Genomic DNA, 16,134 nt, shown 5'->3' with positions numbered 1-16,134 from the left:
ATCAGTAGGCCTTCTGAGCCGGTGAGCACAGCAGGGCTGTGAAGGGTCTGAACCATCACCCAGCTCTCCTCAGTGTTTGGCCCTTGGAAGCCAGGCAAGTAGGTCTGCTCCAGAGCTGCAACCGACAGGGCTTTCCCGGTGAGCTGTGGAAGTTAGGCTAGGCTTCTGTCGCCAGCGTATGAGGCAGGCACGTGCAGCACACCGTTGAGCACCTGCACACTCGCGTGCATGCATGCATCCTTGTTGCTAGGTGACGAAGAGGGATTCTGCTCACACCGAACCACGGACCTGCCCTGGCAGGACGCTCCCGTGGCACAGTGGTGATGATTGTCTGTTTCTAAGTTTTAGAGTGGGGTTTGGGAAGAAGTAGAGGACAAAAGGGAATGGTGGGGAAGGCAGGACAGTCCTGGGCGGCCCTGGGCCTCTGTCATGCCCATGCTGGAGGACGTTGATTATGATGCCCAGACACTGAGTGCATCAGAGCTGGCACACTGATACACCCCTGTCTGTGGGTCTTCCGCCTAAGCTACGGGTGCCTTGATAACCGAAAGGAGGAATGCTCTATCTACCTCATCCTGTCTGTACCTGTGGGGCAGTCCCAAAGGCCAGCCAACGTGCGTGATGTGGCTATAGTAGAGCACTTCATCACCTCCCTTGGATGCCATGTGCATAAATATGACAGGAGGAACAGGTAACAGGGCTTGGATGGGGATATGGGCAGGAGGGGCAGGGGCTGTTAGGAACAATTCAAGTCGGGCCAATCAAGAAGAACCACCGCCTTCCATGGTCCTTGCTAAGGGAGGGGAGAGGACAGGGCTGGTTCTGCTTTCACTGAGCCTGCTGTGTTTTTGGCATTAGGCCCCTAAGTATCTGAGACAGGGACACCTTGGAAGGGTTTCAGTGGGTTTCTGAATCCTTTTATATTGCCTCTTTTACAGAATTTTATTGAACACTTTAAAGTGATTTAGCTACTGAAACTATATATATTTTACTTTAAAGTATATATTTAAAGAGTTTTTAGATTTATGTATATGAGTGTTTGTCTACATGTAATTTCTGTGTACTATGTTCATCAGAAGAGAGTGTTGGATACCCTGGAACTAGAGTTATGGATGGGTGTGAACTGTCATGTGGGTGATAGGAATTGAACTTGGGTCTATATAAGGAAAACTAGAACTCTTAACTGCCAAACATCATGTCTTTAACACTAAATTATATATATATTGCAGAAAATTGTATCATGAGATCAGTTTTCACCTAAGAGATCAACATTGAGGCTAAAAAAGTCACCAAAGAAAATCTTACATCAGTGTGATCCATGTTTGCTTAGGGATCTTATGAGGAAGATGACTCTGTTTACACACACACACACACACACACACACCACCTTGGTGTACATGCTGTGTGTGCATGAGTACATATGTGAAGGCTAGAGGTTGATGTTGTCTTTATTGTTTTTATCTCACTAAAAAAAGGTGTGGTGGTGATGGTGGTGTTGGTGTTGGTGATGGTGGTGGTGATGGTGGTGGTGGTGGTGGTGGTGGTGGTGGTGGGGTGTGTGTGTATATATGCATGTATGTATGTATGCACACACGCACAGTAAGTCAGAGTAAGAATAAGAGGTCAGAGGTCACAGTAAGAGGTCAGAGGACAACTCTATTTGGCAGTTATGTTCGCCATTTTGTGGGTTCCGGGGATTGAACTCAGGCCACCAGGCCTCCTTGAAGGTACCTGCTGAGCTACCTTCGTGTTCTTTACACCTCAGCTTTTGAGACAGGTTCTCTCACTCACTCACATGCCCACTGTGTGTGACTTACTGTGTTGGAACTTACTGATTCACCTAGCTGCTTTCAGGCAAGACACTCTGGGGAGTTTCTCCTGCTTCCATAGCGCCAGAACTAGTTTTTCAAGGTGCTGAGGGTTCTGTAACCCATGTCCTCTAGATTACAGGACAAGCACGTTACCAACTGAGCCGTTGCTCTAGCTCCTTTTTTGTTCTTATTTCATATTAGGTTATCAAGTCACCAAGGTCACCCAGCAGTGCATTTCCGTGGTCTACACGCTTCTTTACTCAGCAGTGCAGGTCTGGGGGGTTCCTTAGTTTTGTAACTTGGATCTTCATAAAAATAAATAATAGAAGAATAAATTACTGTTTCAAAATCTTTCTTTTGCTTTATAAATGTTTTATTTAAACACACTGAATTTTCCAACTATATTTATTCATTCTGTCAATTCATTTATTCCCCACACATAACTTAGATGTCTACTATACAGCAAACACATTCTAATCTCTCAAGATCCTCCCATTCCTAAGCTTTTGTATTTAAAAATTGCCAGTTAAGAATTTCAGAGAGTTCAAACTGCCCTGGATTTTAACATAAACTTTTCTCCATCTTTCTAAGAAACAAAAAGAAGGTAAGAGACTGTAAAAAATAAGCACACAACTATTCTCTAGTAAAGTTATAACACATGTTATGAAATTTATCACAATTTATAACTATGTCACATTTCATTTAATGTATGATTTTTTAGGCATGGTATTAAACATTAGAAATATTGGGTTTCCTTACATTCTGTATATTTAAATATTGAATAAAAAGAGCCATGCTCATTTGAATCCCTAGTTTCTTTCAACTTTAAGCTTCTTTAAAATCAAAGCACGGGAGTGATGATGCCATGGATTATATACTTGTAGAGAGATTTCCCCAATTTTTGTATGAGTCCATGGACACATTGACAGCTATAAGGCAATCCAAGATGGTCTGCTTTGCTAGCAATCTGTGTCTGGATTACCATGGACACTGCGTCTACAACCTTGAGACTAGGCTATGTTGCTGTTAGAAACAGCAAGTATGGAAAGGTTACTTCTGGACATTGAGAAATGAAAAAAAAGTTCAAAGTATTGATGATTGTTTTGATTTTTGTTTTTTGTCATTGCTATTCTAAATCTGTTTACCCAAAGTAGTCTTGAGCTAAAATTTATGTGGATGCAAGTGACGTGTAGATTCATCATGAACCTGTGGAGTGTGTCATATTTCATTTAATACAGGGTATAGTGGACTGCATGATAACCTTTTATTTTGTATAGTAACAAAATTAAAATATTGCCAATTATAGTAGGAAATGTCATGAATTATAAGTGGCATGCCAATGTCAGGGATTCTAAAATGTGAATCAAGAGTAAGGTAGGCACAATGGCACTGGCCTGCAATTCTGCCTATGGAGAGGCTAAGTTAGGAACATTACCAAGTTCAAGGCCAGTCTGGGCAATATAGTTTTTTAAAAAATGTAAACTTCTTTAATAAAAAACAATTGCATCTGTAGAGTAGGTAGGATTATTGTACCTACTCTAGTACACTAATAGTAGAATTCTGCTATTCCTCTTCATTTAAATGTCATGTTTGAAAGCAGTAAGAAGAGTAATCATTATCATTATTCACCAAATGCTGAGCTGTCAGGTGCTTAACCACTTGTACTTGCTTTGTGCAGACTCAAACTGAAGCATCACAGTATTGCTATGATATAAAAACAGCTGTAACATCAATGTCCAGGATGACGGAGGCTGCACACCTTGATTAAGGTAGCTATTGGCCAGCAATTTCCCTGTTTGGTTTCTGTTGCTGTGATAAAACAATGACCAAAACCAGCTGAGTGAAGCAAATGTTTATTTGGCTTATATGTCCACATCATAGTCCACCACTGAGGGAAACTAGGTCAGGACTCAAATCAGGAATCTGGAGGCAGAAACAGAAACAGAGACCACGGGATACTGCTGTTTTTCCATGGCTTGCTCATCTTGCTTTTCTGTACTACTCAGGACCATATGCTCAGTTGTGCGATCACCCCCATTAGTCTGGGCCCCCCACATCAATCTCAATCAAGAAAATGCTTATAGGCCAATCAGATAGAAGCAATTGTTCAAGTGAGGCTCTCTCTCTTCATGTATCTGGAGCCTGTGTCAAGTTGGCAAAATAAGCAAACAACCCCCCCATTCCCAACAACAGTCATTCAGAACAGATCTTAATGCTTAGACTATCTAGGTCTGATGGCACACCTCTGAAACCCTAATACTTGGAAAACTTAGGTAAGAAGATTTTGAATTTAAGCAAGCCTGAGGTACTTAAGAAGACCCTGTCTCAAAAAGAAAGGGATAATATGCATAACCTAAACAATTTGTCTCATCTAAGGGTAACTATTCAATACAATTGTAGGAATGTTTATCTTAACTTCCTTGAATTGAAGATCTATTTCTTTGTGCAATACCCACAGGCCACAGAGCAGAACAACCTAGAATATATTTCCAAATTACTGAACCATGGTGCCGATCCACACATGACTGATTTCAGTGGGAATACAGCCCTCCACTATGATGTATGCAATGGAAACAAAGCAATTGCCAGTGAACTGCTTGAGCACAAAGTAGATATTAATGCCAAAATGAATGTAAAAATAATTCAACTGGCCTGGAGAAATGGCTCAGAGTTTAAGAGCACTGACTGCTCTTCCAGAGGACCTGGGTTCAATTCCCAGCACCCACATGGCAGCTCACAACTGTCTGTAACTCCAGTTCTAGGGAGTCTGACACTCCGACACCAATACACATAAAATAAAGTTAAATAAATTATTAAAAAAGATAATTCAAATTCACTCCCAACACACCTCTAGCAGTGACAGTCATATCCACTTTCCACATAGCAAAGCTCAAGCATTCTCACTGAATCTGTTGAAAGTAAAACATTTTTTCTCCAAATATATTTTTCATATTTTTGTAGTTAATGTAAAACAACACAGCACCACACATTTTATCTCAGGATTGGGCTTTATTTTAAAACTCAAAACCATGATGGATTTAGGCCCACACACATATCACATACACACCAACAATAAAAATACTTTTTAAGATAGATGTTTTTAAAATAAGCAGAAATCTATTAGAGTTAAAAAGATATTGGGGTGGTTTGTCTCTCAGAGATGAGGTAGGAATGGACAGTGAGAAGGAATATGGTCAAAGGCATGCTGGCAAATTTGGAAATTTAATTACTGAAGAAAAAATGCCAAGAAAACATTTTTTATTTAACTTTTTCAAATTTATGTGTGTATAAGAAATACAGTTCAGTCTGGGAGATAATTCTTAGTTTAGGAAAGAAATATTTTTGAAATGCAGACTGAGAAGCTGTGCTCCCGAGATACCACCTGAGCTCACCCATTCAACAGGAGCATGCCAAACCTTTACTACATGATTTGGGGGTTGGGCAATGGAGGCAAAATTCCATGAAGCTAAGAAGCTGGGAACCAGTGAGTGTTTAGGGAGAATTCTGGAGAGGAGTAGTGTTCTCCAGAGGGACAGTGTTGGACAGGGGTAAGGTGTGTCAACTGCATGGGAGAAAGTGCAGCAGACGGTGAAGGAAAGTCTAGCCTTTGTGACTCTTTACAACGTGTATTTATGTTCACAGCATCCATGAAAATTTTTCAGTTGAGAAACATGCTTTGTAAAACACTTTTTTTTTGTTTTGTTGTGTAGCATGGCCTCACACTATTTTCCATTGCAGTATTTGAAAAGAAAAAGCGGATGGCAGAGTTTTTAAAAAAGAAGTGTGCAAATGTGTGTGTGGTAATTGAGCAGAATAGGTACAATTTCTTCTTTTTTGTAATCTTAGTGCTGTTCTTGAGGGTGACAATTGCTTAAGTCGGGAATACTAAATTGATAGGGGGAAGGTTGGCTTAAAGTTGGAGGCACTTGGTAAGAAGCTTTAGCACACATGAATTGTTTCCTGAGAAAAGGAATGTTCAGAGCACAGCAGAAGAACAGCATGTACCAGGGTTCAGCTCCCCTTTTAATAATTGAGTTTGTTATCCATAATATGACTTTATTGGTGATTTTATGTTAATTAAGGCAACTTCACATTAATGTTGTTTATTTCAAAAAGTATCAACTTAGTTTTTTTATTGACAACACAGTTTATAATCACCTTTAGTATTTCCATTCTTTAAAGTGCTATATTCAAGATTAATAAGTTTAAAAAAATCATGCTGTCTTTTCAATCACTCATTGCTTTGAGTGGTTTTTGAATAATCAAATATATTAAGCTATCCATCATGATGATTAAATGCTATTATAAGTTGATATTCTTTTGTTCATGTCCTCTCTGAATTGTTTTGATGCTACATCAGTCAGCTGTGCACCCAGACTCCTGAAACAGCTAAAATGGTTACAGACAGCTATCCATGGTGAGAACAAGGAACTAAGACTCAAGTCCCTTGGCTTTGCTGGGGATCCCATTAGCAATGGCTTTTGGACGTGATTCTGTAGAGGGGGTTCACACAACAGGGGTGAAGTCCAACATGCAAACAAGGAAAACAGAGCTATTGCATCAGAGTTCACCAACTACAAACCTCAGGAGTCTGGAGCTTAGCCATAGCCCAGAAAAAATGAAGTCAGAGCAACTGTGCTCCCTTCTCATGAGTTTTGGAACAGGCTGTCATTCAACATCAGAAGGTAATATTTTGTGATTGTTTGGCATCTACTAACAAATATGTAAGTAACAAAAACAATGGTGCCAAAAATATGCTGGCTTGTGAGAGTGCTGGCAGAGCAATGCTTAAAGGCAAGGGTTGATTTCCCATTCCACCAAGAATATCTCTTGGGACGGGGGTGGGGGGTGGGGGGCATTGGACTCAGGGTTAAATGTTGAAGCACAAATTAAAAGTTATTTGTAAATAAATGCCCAGTGTAAATTACGCTAGGGATGTAAAAATAAGGAACTCAGCACATTTGACAAATACTTTTCATATGAATATTAAAATAATTATCAGTTTCTACCTACGTCACAGTGAAGCTTCATTTGAGGAAGAGTCATTGTGCAATGCAAAGATAAGAAGCTGATACTTCTGAGATAGACATCATGTGTTTTCAATGCTTGCTATGCCTTAAAGTCATCAGTATTGAAGACTATGTATGCTCTGTAACCTAGCTTCCACTCCTTAAGTAACCGTACTGAGAGAGCTTGACTAATTGAGCAAGATCCTACAATTAACCTTTGCTTCCCACTGCATCTTTTGTCTTTCTGTCCAGATTGACTGGGTGCAATTCTACTTAATATCAGTTTAGAATGCTAGATTTAGTTGGACCATTTGGCTCTGAAAGAAACCAAGGTTATATTACCCAATAGCTTGTCTGAATATTGTTTTCAGTTGCAGCTGTAATCAATGCCTTGTTTTGGTCATTAAAGGTTTTAAGGCAGCTAAGACGCAGCTCTGAGCAGATCTTCACAGATTTTACTTAAGCAAAATCAGGCAAATCCTGTAGAGGAGTTTCTATGATGGGTGAAGAATAGTTGTTAGCATCTACTTAGAGGGCTTTTTTACCATTCACTTCTCTATTTACTAAGATTCCCTAGGGTTTTTTTAATCCCCATTTCTAGCTTGCTTTTTCATTTTATAAATACACTGCTTTTTAAAATTTTATCTTTTTATTGTTTATCTTTTCTCCTGAGATTTTTTTCCGTTTCTAAGAGCTAAGTGTTCGTTTTCTTCTGAAGACAGATGGAAGAATCTAGAATTTTAGGATTTTAAGGACTCTTAGTGACTTATACCTGAAGTTCAAACACACTAAAGTAACTTATATGGATACAGTAAAAGGCAGAAATGAGGTTTTTTTTTCACTCATTCTCCTTAATTGTAAGGCTAGTAGTCTCCTTACTTATCCACCAGTATGCAAGCATCTAATAATAAGATTAGAGTGCATACAGTGAAGCCATGGAATAGAGTAAGTGTGGAATTAGCAAGGTAGTGACATAGAGCAAGATGGACATGAGTTACCAGTGCAAGGTGGAGTTTGAAAAGGAACAATGGTGTGTGCAGAAGTGAGCATTTTAGAAAAGTGATGTTAATATCACCATTGTATGACAAGTTTAACAGAGATAATATTAAAATTCAGATTTAAAGGTATTAAAATTATTTCAGAAAGCAGAGTTAGATATGGGGCTCTGTGGATAAAGTTCTGCTAAACAAGTTCCAATCCATGGAACCAGCATAAAAGATGGGTATTGCTAACTGCATTTGTAATTCCTGTCCAGTAGAAGGTGGAGGAGACAGGAGGCTATCATGAGCTCTTCAGGCAGCATGCCATCCAACCTGTAAGTCCTGGGTTTGATGCAAGGCCTTGTGCAGAAAAAACTGGTGGGACCCGTGAGTAACTCAGTAGGTAATCACACTTGCCATTCAGACCAACTGACCTAAGTTTAGTGTGCTTTAGGCAGTTTTGCAATGGCAGTTAGTTATGAGCCATCGACCAAGCAAAATGATAAGCCAGATCAATGTAGCTGGACGCTGTACTGCAGTACTCCTGCTCTTTGACTGTAGGTGTCACTAAATCAAGGCATCATACATCATTGGCATGTGTTGTACCATGGATTTACACCCACAACTACTATATCAGAAAGTTTATAGCCTCTGCCCCTAAGGATCCCAGTATTAGCTATTTCTTTTCAAATATACAGTCTATATACATGGTAACAAATATGGTTTCCTAATTATCAGTTTGAGTCTTGAAATGTCTAAGTAGGAAGAAAATTACCTTTCCTTAGGAGCTGTCCTTGACACCATCATCCTAGAATTGCCCAGAACTTGCACAGATTATGTAGTCCAAGATAGACAGCTTTCTTTCACATTTCAGATGGAGCTTTCAAAGTAGAAATGAGCAGTTAACTTCTTTTTGCAGATATTGGTGCTTCTGCATTATAAAATTTGTCCTAAATTCTGGTTATGTTTAGCTATGAACCAGGTTGTTCTTATAGAGCTATATGCTACAGACAATGGAATAAATTTTGAGCTCAAAAGGTTTTTTTGTTCACATGTACCTATTGTGTTTAGCCATTATTTCCAAAGTAACAGATTTCTGCTTGAAGATGAACTTTCTCGTGTTAGCCACTCTCGTTGATAACAAACTAACTCTCCCTACTTATTCAAAACCTTATTTTTTTTTAATACGTATATGAATGTGCATGTAGATGTTTGACCCCAAGAATGTGGTATCTGAGGAGGCCAGTATAGAGCATCATATCTTCTGGAGTTATAGATGTTAATGAGCCGCCAGATATGGTGCTGGGAACTGAACTGGAAACCAAACTTTGGTCCTCTCTGAAGGAGCAGCAAGCTGTTGGGACCATCTTGGTCATCAAGTTATAGAAAAACACCAGAGTTATTTTCTTCTTTCATACCAGATCTTTATAAGGAGGCCCTTTGTATCTTGTGCAGTGCATTGCTGATGTGGTGGTAGATCCCATACTGCTCTTCCCCCAGATGGGTGTAAATTTGCATTTCCATCATAAGCAGTATGTTTAGCACAACAGTGATTCTCTGAAACCAAGTATTTTCTTTGGATTTAAGAGTCAAAGCATGCCATGACTCTCCATCATCTATGTTTGAAAGAGATTTTATCTTTCAGGTCAACCAGTAATAAACAACAAGTTGAATGCACCTTTTTATGATGTGCAGGCCCAGACAAATTGGTTAGGTAAAAAATTAAGAGTAATAAAAAAGCAGTGTCATTACATGTACTAGTTTTGAATCCTCATTGATTGATGAGTTACAAAGTCAAAGACAATTATGTTACATAAAATAGCAGAACAATGTATAAATATGTATGTATCACATATTATTTAATACCTGATTTACTGCAAATTACATGACCCAAAAAGTTTATAACAAATCATACTCAAGGAGGAGACACTTAATTTTTGATTAAACAAAACAAGAGACTTGGGAAACTGAACCAAGGTAATGAGGGTTACTGCAGGCAGGGCTATGGATAAGGAGGTAGGGTGGAGGGTTGAAGAAAAGCTGTGTCAGTAAAAGGGTGGGTGGAAACTTAAAAGAGGGGGAAGAGTTTTCAGAAGACAGTATAACTGTTCTAATGAAAGAAGAGAGCCTTGTCCTCAACTGAGCAAAACCACAGGTTTTCTGAATTATATCCTGGCAGAGGGTTGTTGGTTTGAGGGAGAGGTTTAAGGGATAGGATCTCCTCTGAAGTGAATGAATATAGGGTTTGGGAGAAATCTGTAAGGGTACCCTACCTGTTCTTAGAACTTAGGAAGCTTGAAAATGAACAGTGAATATACCACTGCATTGGGGTGGGACCTGTCAGCAGGAAGGATGGATGGGAGGGATGTGGTGGCAGCAGATTGGGGCTTGTGGAGGAACAGAGTCAGTCTGTGGGAGCCCGCTGAGATTCCTTAACAACCTAGCAGTTCCCTGGCAGGAGTGGCCTAAACAGAGGAGGATGACAATTGGAAGGGATGTGGCAGTGGCGGTGGATTGGGTCTTTGTGACTCAAAGCAAGGAACTGGAATTGTCATGAGGCCAAGAGAAAGTCTATATCTTCACTGCAAAGTCTTGAACCTCAACAGAGGATTTGTGCCCAAGTTGGGTGTCAAGACATGGCAGCTCAGATGGGACAAGACATGAGAGGACAGAGGTTGTGGTGGTAGCTGGGTCTGTGACAAAAAACCTAGGCAGTGTGAGGGTTCCTAGGGCAGTTTGGCTTCCTTTTCTTCAGTTTGCGTGGCCTTCAGTTTACCAATGTTGGGCTGCCACAGTATAGGCTAGGCAGGTACTTGACCAAGGCCAGAGGATATAGAGAGGGAAGATGTGCTGATGGATTGGGTCTATGGGAACTAAAGAGACTGAGGTGGAGAATTCCAGGGGCTGGACACTTCCCTGTTCTTCTTGGAGGCTTTGGATTCACCTGAGCAATGGGGATCTTGGACTGATTGGAGTGGGGCCTAGGGCAAGGGGCAGTTGAGCTTGGGGGTGGGGAGGGGTTGCAAGGCAGGGGAATTGGGTTGGGAAATCACCAAGGAAGTGAGACATTCCTTAGCAGTGGGGGCTCCCTGTTCTTTGACTGTAGGAATCCCCACTGAGCAGGCTATATCTCTTAAGTGAGAGAACACACCTGGGCATTTGGGGAATTGGGGGTTTGGTGGAGAATGCAAATCCCTGTGGTTGCTTCCTGTTGGAGAACCACAGCTAAGCAATGGGAGGAGCTGTGCTCAGTCCCTGTTCTTGTGTTTTGAGTGAGCTGCACTTGGGAAGGGAATGTGCACAGGAGGGCATTCTAGGTGGAGATATTGCAGAGGGGGTGGTGTTTGCTTGGGAAAGGGTGGTGGGAATAGGTTTGGGGTAAGAGAAGCAAGGGAACTTGTAGAGAGCCGTGCACGGCCATGCCTCAAAGATGGCGCAGCGTCTGGCTTCTGCCTTCCCGATGGCAGGTGCTCCTTATTTGGCTAAGGCTAGGATCTGGCTTGCTTCTGCACACCTGGACCTAATCTGGCTTGCTTGCACGTGTCTGACCCTAGCGGCATTGTCCACGTGGCACCACGGGGTTGATTTGCCCAGTGGCTATAAAGGGCATGGGCTGACTTTCCCAGTAGAGTGATTGTGAGAGTGATTGGGAGAGTGAGTATGAGTGAGAGAGTGAGAGCGAGAGAGAAGAAGAAAAAGACTATCCCCAGGGTCAAAAGATTGTTCAAGGTTCCTGAATAAACTGCTTAGAGAAGAGTCTGGCGTCGCGTCGTCCTTGCTGGTCGAGGCTGACGCGACAGGTGGTGGCCCGTACGGGGAACCCCTCAAGGCTCAGAACTCTTCGCAGTCAGGGCAGTGCACTGGTAAGTCCCCAGGTTAACGTAGAGCCACGACCAAAGCGGACAGGAAAAGGAAGGTGGGGATCCGCGATAAAAGCGGGAAACATAGAGCCGCGACAAAAGGCGGACAGGGAAAATTGAGTAGAGCTGCGACAAAAGCAGACAGGAGAATTAAGTAGAGCTGCGACAAAAGCAGACAGGAGAATTAAGTGGAGCCACGGTTAAAGCGGACAGGAAGGTTAAGTGGAACGGCGACAAAAGCAGGCAGGGAAATTAAAATGAAAGCAGGTGAAGGAAAAGGTGCTGCTAGTATCATGGGCGCAACCTCTTCGCACCCAATTTTTCTGGCTCTTAACGAGCTGCTCCTTTCAAAGAAATTAGAGATTAAGAAGGGTACTTTGGAAAGATTTCTGGAGGAATGTGATGTCGTGGCACCCTGGTTTGCAGTCTCCGGAAGCCTCACAGTAGCTTCCTGGGAAAAGTTGGGCCGTGATCTAGACTTTGCTGCAGAACAAGGGACGCTTAAACATGGAGTTAGACCAGTTTGGAAATTAGTGAGAGGGTGTCTCAAAGACCAGTGCTGCAGCAGTGCGGTAGAGAATGGACAGGCAGCCTTAGAAATGTTGCAGGAGGAAAGATCAGAAAGAGCCATGTCTGCTAGAGCAGCGTCTACCAGAAGTAAAACAAAAAAGGGGAAAGAAAAAACAAGGTTATATCCTGACCTTTCAGACTTAGAGCATTCCGAGTCCCCTATCTCTTCCCCTGATTCTGATGGTGTAGAGTCATTATGTGAAACCTTGCAGAGCGTGAGAATAAGAAAGAAAAGGGGTAAAAATAAGAGAGAAAGAGAAAGAATCAAAGGATGTGAGTCTGAGTGTGGAGCCGTTCCCTCAGCTCCTCCACTGTATCTGGAATCTGCCTCCATGTCTAGAGTTGTCTCTATGGGGCATTCTTTTAACCCGGAGGTTTGGAGACAGGTTAGAACTGAAATGCAGTTAGCTTGCCCAGTGTTTCTCAGTGCCCAGATTCAGCAGAGGTACCATGAACCTTTGGATTTTAAGGTCATCAAGTCTCTAGCGGAATCTGTCCGGACTTATGGCATCACAGCCTCATACACTGTTGCTCAAGTGGAGGCTCTGCACAGATTTTGCATGACTCCATCCAATTGGATGAATCTTACTCGAGCATGTCTCAGCGCAGGACAGTATTTAGACTGGAAGGCATTTTTGATAGAATTTGCCAGTGAGCAAGCTGCGATTAACAGGGCTGCAGGTGGAGGTCAAGCAGCTTGGGATGTAGACATGCTGCTGGGACAAGGCTGATTTGCCAATCAACAAAATGGATATCCACAGCAGGTTTATGACCAGATAAATCAATTAGCAACAAGGGCATGGAAATCACTACCTAATAAAGGGGAAGTGAGCAGTAACCTTACTAAGATCCTTCAGGGACCTATGGAACCTTTTTCAGATTTTGTGGCCCGCATGGTCGAGGCTGCAGGCAGAATCCTTGGGGACCCAGATACCGCGATGCCGTTTATAAAGCAGCTAGTTTATGAGCAGTGTACCAAAGAATGCAAGGCTGCGATCACCCCTTATAAGAACAAAGGTCTAAAAGTATGGATGAAAGTATGCAGAGAATTGGGGGGACCTCTAACTAGTGCAGGCCTTATGGCTGCAGTTATGCAGCTTAGTAACAAAAGAAACTAAGAATGGTGGATGCCAGAACCAGCACAACAAGGCATCCGCAGCTGAGATCTGTGGAAAATCAATGCAACACAGAAAAACCTGAGCTAACAGCAATTGAAGCCAGGCACGGTGGGTTTATTGATAGGAAGATCCTCCACCACCATAAGAGATCATAATCCATACAGCCCTATGAAGGGCATGGTGAAGTGGAAAGATATCCTCACGGGTAGCCGGCATGGCCCCGATCCCGTGCTGACATGGGCGGGAGGTTCTGTTTGTGTTTTTCCGCAGGACCGGCTAGACCCTATCTGGGTACCTGAACGATTGGTGCGACGGGCCCCTTAGACGGAGAGACGTGATGACACCCCGGAAGCTGATGCGCCTGATCCTGATAGCCCTGATTCTGACAAGCGTGCCAGCGGGAGCAGCTGACTACTCTGGGCTCTTATAAAAGCCTGGCTATACCCTTTGCCCATAACATCAATTCTAAAGAAGTGGGCGGGATTAGGTGCCCTGGCAGGCCTACTGGTACTTGTCTCCCTGATGTGCCTGTGGTGCATTGTTCGTTTAAGGGTTTCTCAGCAACGCAATGCAGCCATGATTATCCAAGCCTTTACAGCCATAGAAGCTGCACAGTCTCCCCAGGCCTGGCTGGCCGCATTAAAAGCTTGATCCCGCAGGATGCGAGGCTAGTGCACTGCACTTGGGTCTAGCTGTATTGCAAAACCCAAGAAGAGCAAGTCTAATTGCATGTGGGTTGATGCCCTAATTCCCACCTCTGCAAAAAAAGGGTGTCGGACGGGTCAAGTGTTCTCTGGGTGGATGACACCTGAACTAACACCAGTACAATGTCCAAGTTGGTTTTTGGCAGAGATTAGACCTCTGCTCTTGCCTGCTGCTTAAAACAATAAAGGGGGAGCTGTAGAGAGCCGTGCACGGCCATGCCTCAAAGATGGCGCAGCGTCTGGCTTCTGCCTTCCCGATGGCAGGTGCTCCTTATTTGGCTAAGGCTAGGATCTGGCTTGCTTCTGCACACCTGGACCTAATCTGGCTTGCTTGCACGTGTCTGACTCTAGCGGCATTGTCCACGTGGCACCACGGGGTTGATTTGCCCAGTGGCTATAAAGGGCGTGGGCTGACTTTCCCAGTAGAGTGATTGTGAGAGTGATTGGGAGAGTATGAGTGAGAGAGTGAGAGCGAGAGAGAAGAAGAAAAAGACTATCCCCAGGGTCAGAAGATTGTTCAAGGTTCCTGAATAAACTGCTTAGAGAAGAGTCTGGCGTCGCGTCGTCCTTGCTGGTCGAGGCGGACGCGACAGGAACTGAGGGTTCCACTATCAGGGTGGAGATCTGCTCTTCAGGATGTCATGGCCTGTCTTTGAGCAGGACATCTCACAGTCTGAGTTTGGGTCTTGGGACACTGAAGTGGGAGTGTGGGGTTGGGAGGGAAGTTTTAGCAAGTAAAGGGGGTTTAGGAAGGACACCCCAGGCACTGGAGACTTCCCTGGATGGGTATCCTAGCTGTTCTCAGATCTAGGGAGGTCTGAACTAGTGCAGGGGATATGCACCCTAGTTGGGTTTGGGGACAAAGTCAGAGGGAGTGATGGGTCTGGAGGGAAGAAATGGTAGAGGTCTGAGTCTTGTGGAATATAGTCCAGGGACTGGATATTTCTTTTGGCATCCAAACTGTCTTTGTTTTTAAGTGGCTTACAACTGAGCAGCAGATGTGTTTTCATGTTTGGGGCATGGTAGAACAGACAGTCTTGGAAGGGGCAGGGAATTGCTGGCAGCAAATTGTTCCTTGAGGAACTGAACCTTGGCAATTGGAGGGTACTGCAAGCAAGCACCCACCTTTCTTTCTGTATGAGATGGACTGTACCTGAGCTGGTGACTGGCAGCCTGAATTAGGGGTAGTGACAGAACAGTTGGGTCATCATTATGGAGGGAATTGTGTAAAAGAGGGTGTTTGGGAGCCTGACTGGGATCAAGGGCAGTAGCTTCCTGAGGCCAGCCTATCTTTTCTTCTGTGGGAAATGGTTTGCTCTTTAGCAATGCTTGCTAACAGTTTTTTTGTTTGTTTGTTGTTTTCTGTTTGGACCTTGCAGAGGGCTGATGTGTTTGGATTACAAGTTTGTTGGGATAGAATCTCCCAAAGTGAGCATATCACACTGGAAAAATCTGTAATTGGCATCCTCCCTGAACTTAAGGCTTGGGAGTCCTGTAAATGATCATTCAATATCTCACTGAATTGGGATGAATCTGTCAGCTGAAGTGTTGGGTGGGGAGGGATTTGCCTGCAACAGACTGGAGCTTTGTGAACAAATGATGAGCAGGCCGAGGTCTTTGGACATCCCCCATTTACCTTTCTTGAGTACCCTGATTAGAGGGGTGCTGTGGGATGTCTTTCTGTTATCTGTGAATATGTGTTGCTATCATTGGTTAATAAAGAAGCTGCCATGGCCTATGGCAAGGTGGAATAGAAGTAGGTAGGGAATCCAAGCAGAGAGACAAGGAGAAGGTGGAGTCACAAGAGATGCTGAGAGCTGCCAGAGGAGCAAGGTGCAATGGAACACAGGTAACACCATGAAGCCACGAGGCAAAACATAGATTAATAGAAATGGATTGAATTAGGTTGTAAGAGCTAGTTAACGATAAGCCTGAGCCATAGGCCCAACAGTTTGTACTTACTATAAGCCTCTGTGTGTTTACTGGGTACTGAGCAGCTGTGGGACACAGGCAAACTTCTGGCTGCAGAGGGGGATTGCAATTGTGAGTGACATGACATTGGTTGAGAGCCTATTGGAGTTT

The 16,134-nt window shown here is 43.1% G+C and overlaps 1 protein-coding gene across 2 annotated transcripts in view; it reads left to right on the top strand.

The window, feature by feature from the left end:
• Window positions 1-531: 531 nt before the first annotated feature.
• Window positions 532-16,134, top strand: part of Sftpd (surfactant protein D) — a 52,646-nt gene continuing 37,043 nt past the window's right edge. For both annotated transcript variants that reach the window (XM_059274170.1, XM_059274169.1), the window contains exon 1: window positions 532-691. In XM_059274170.1, the coding sequence (XP_059130153.1) occupies window positions 664-691 (28 nt within the window). In that variant the 5' untranslated portion in view covers window positions 532-663. The remainder of the gene's footprint in view (window positions 692-16,134) is intronic.

The sequence above is a fragment of the Peromyscus eremicus genome, chromosome 9 (assembly GCF_949786415.1).
Source record: "Peromyscus eremicus chromosome 9, PerEre_H2_v1, whole genome shotgun sequence".
Taxonomy (NCBI): Eukaryota; Metazoa; Chordata; class Mammalia; order Rodentia; family Cricetidae; genus Peromyscus; species Peromyscus eremicus.
Note: the sequence above shows the minus strand (reverse complement) of the source record. Positions and strands in the feature narration are given on the sequence as shown.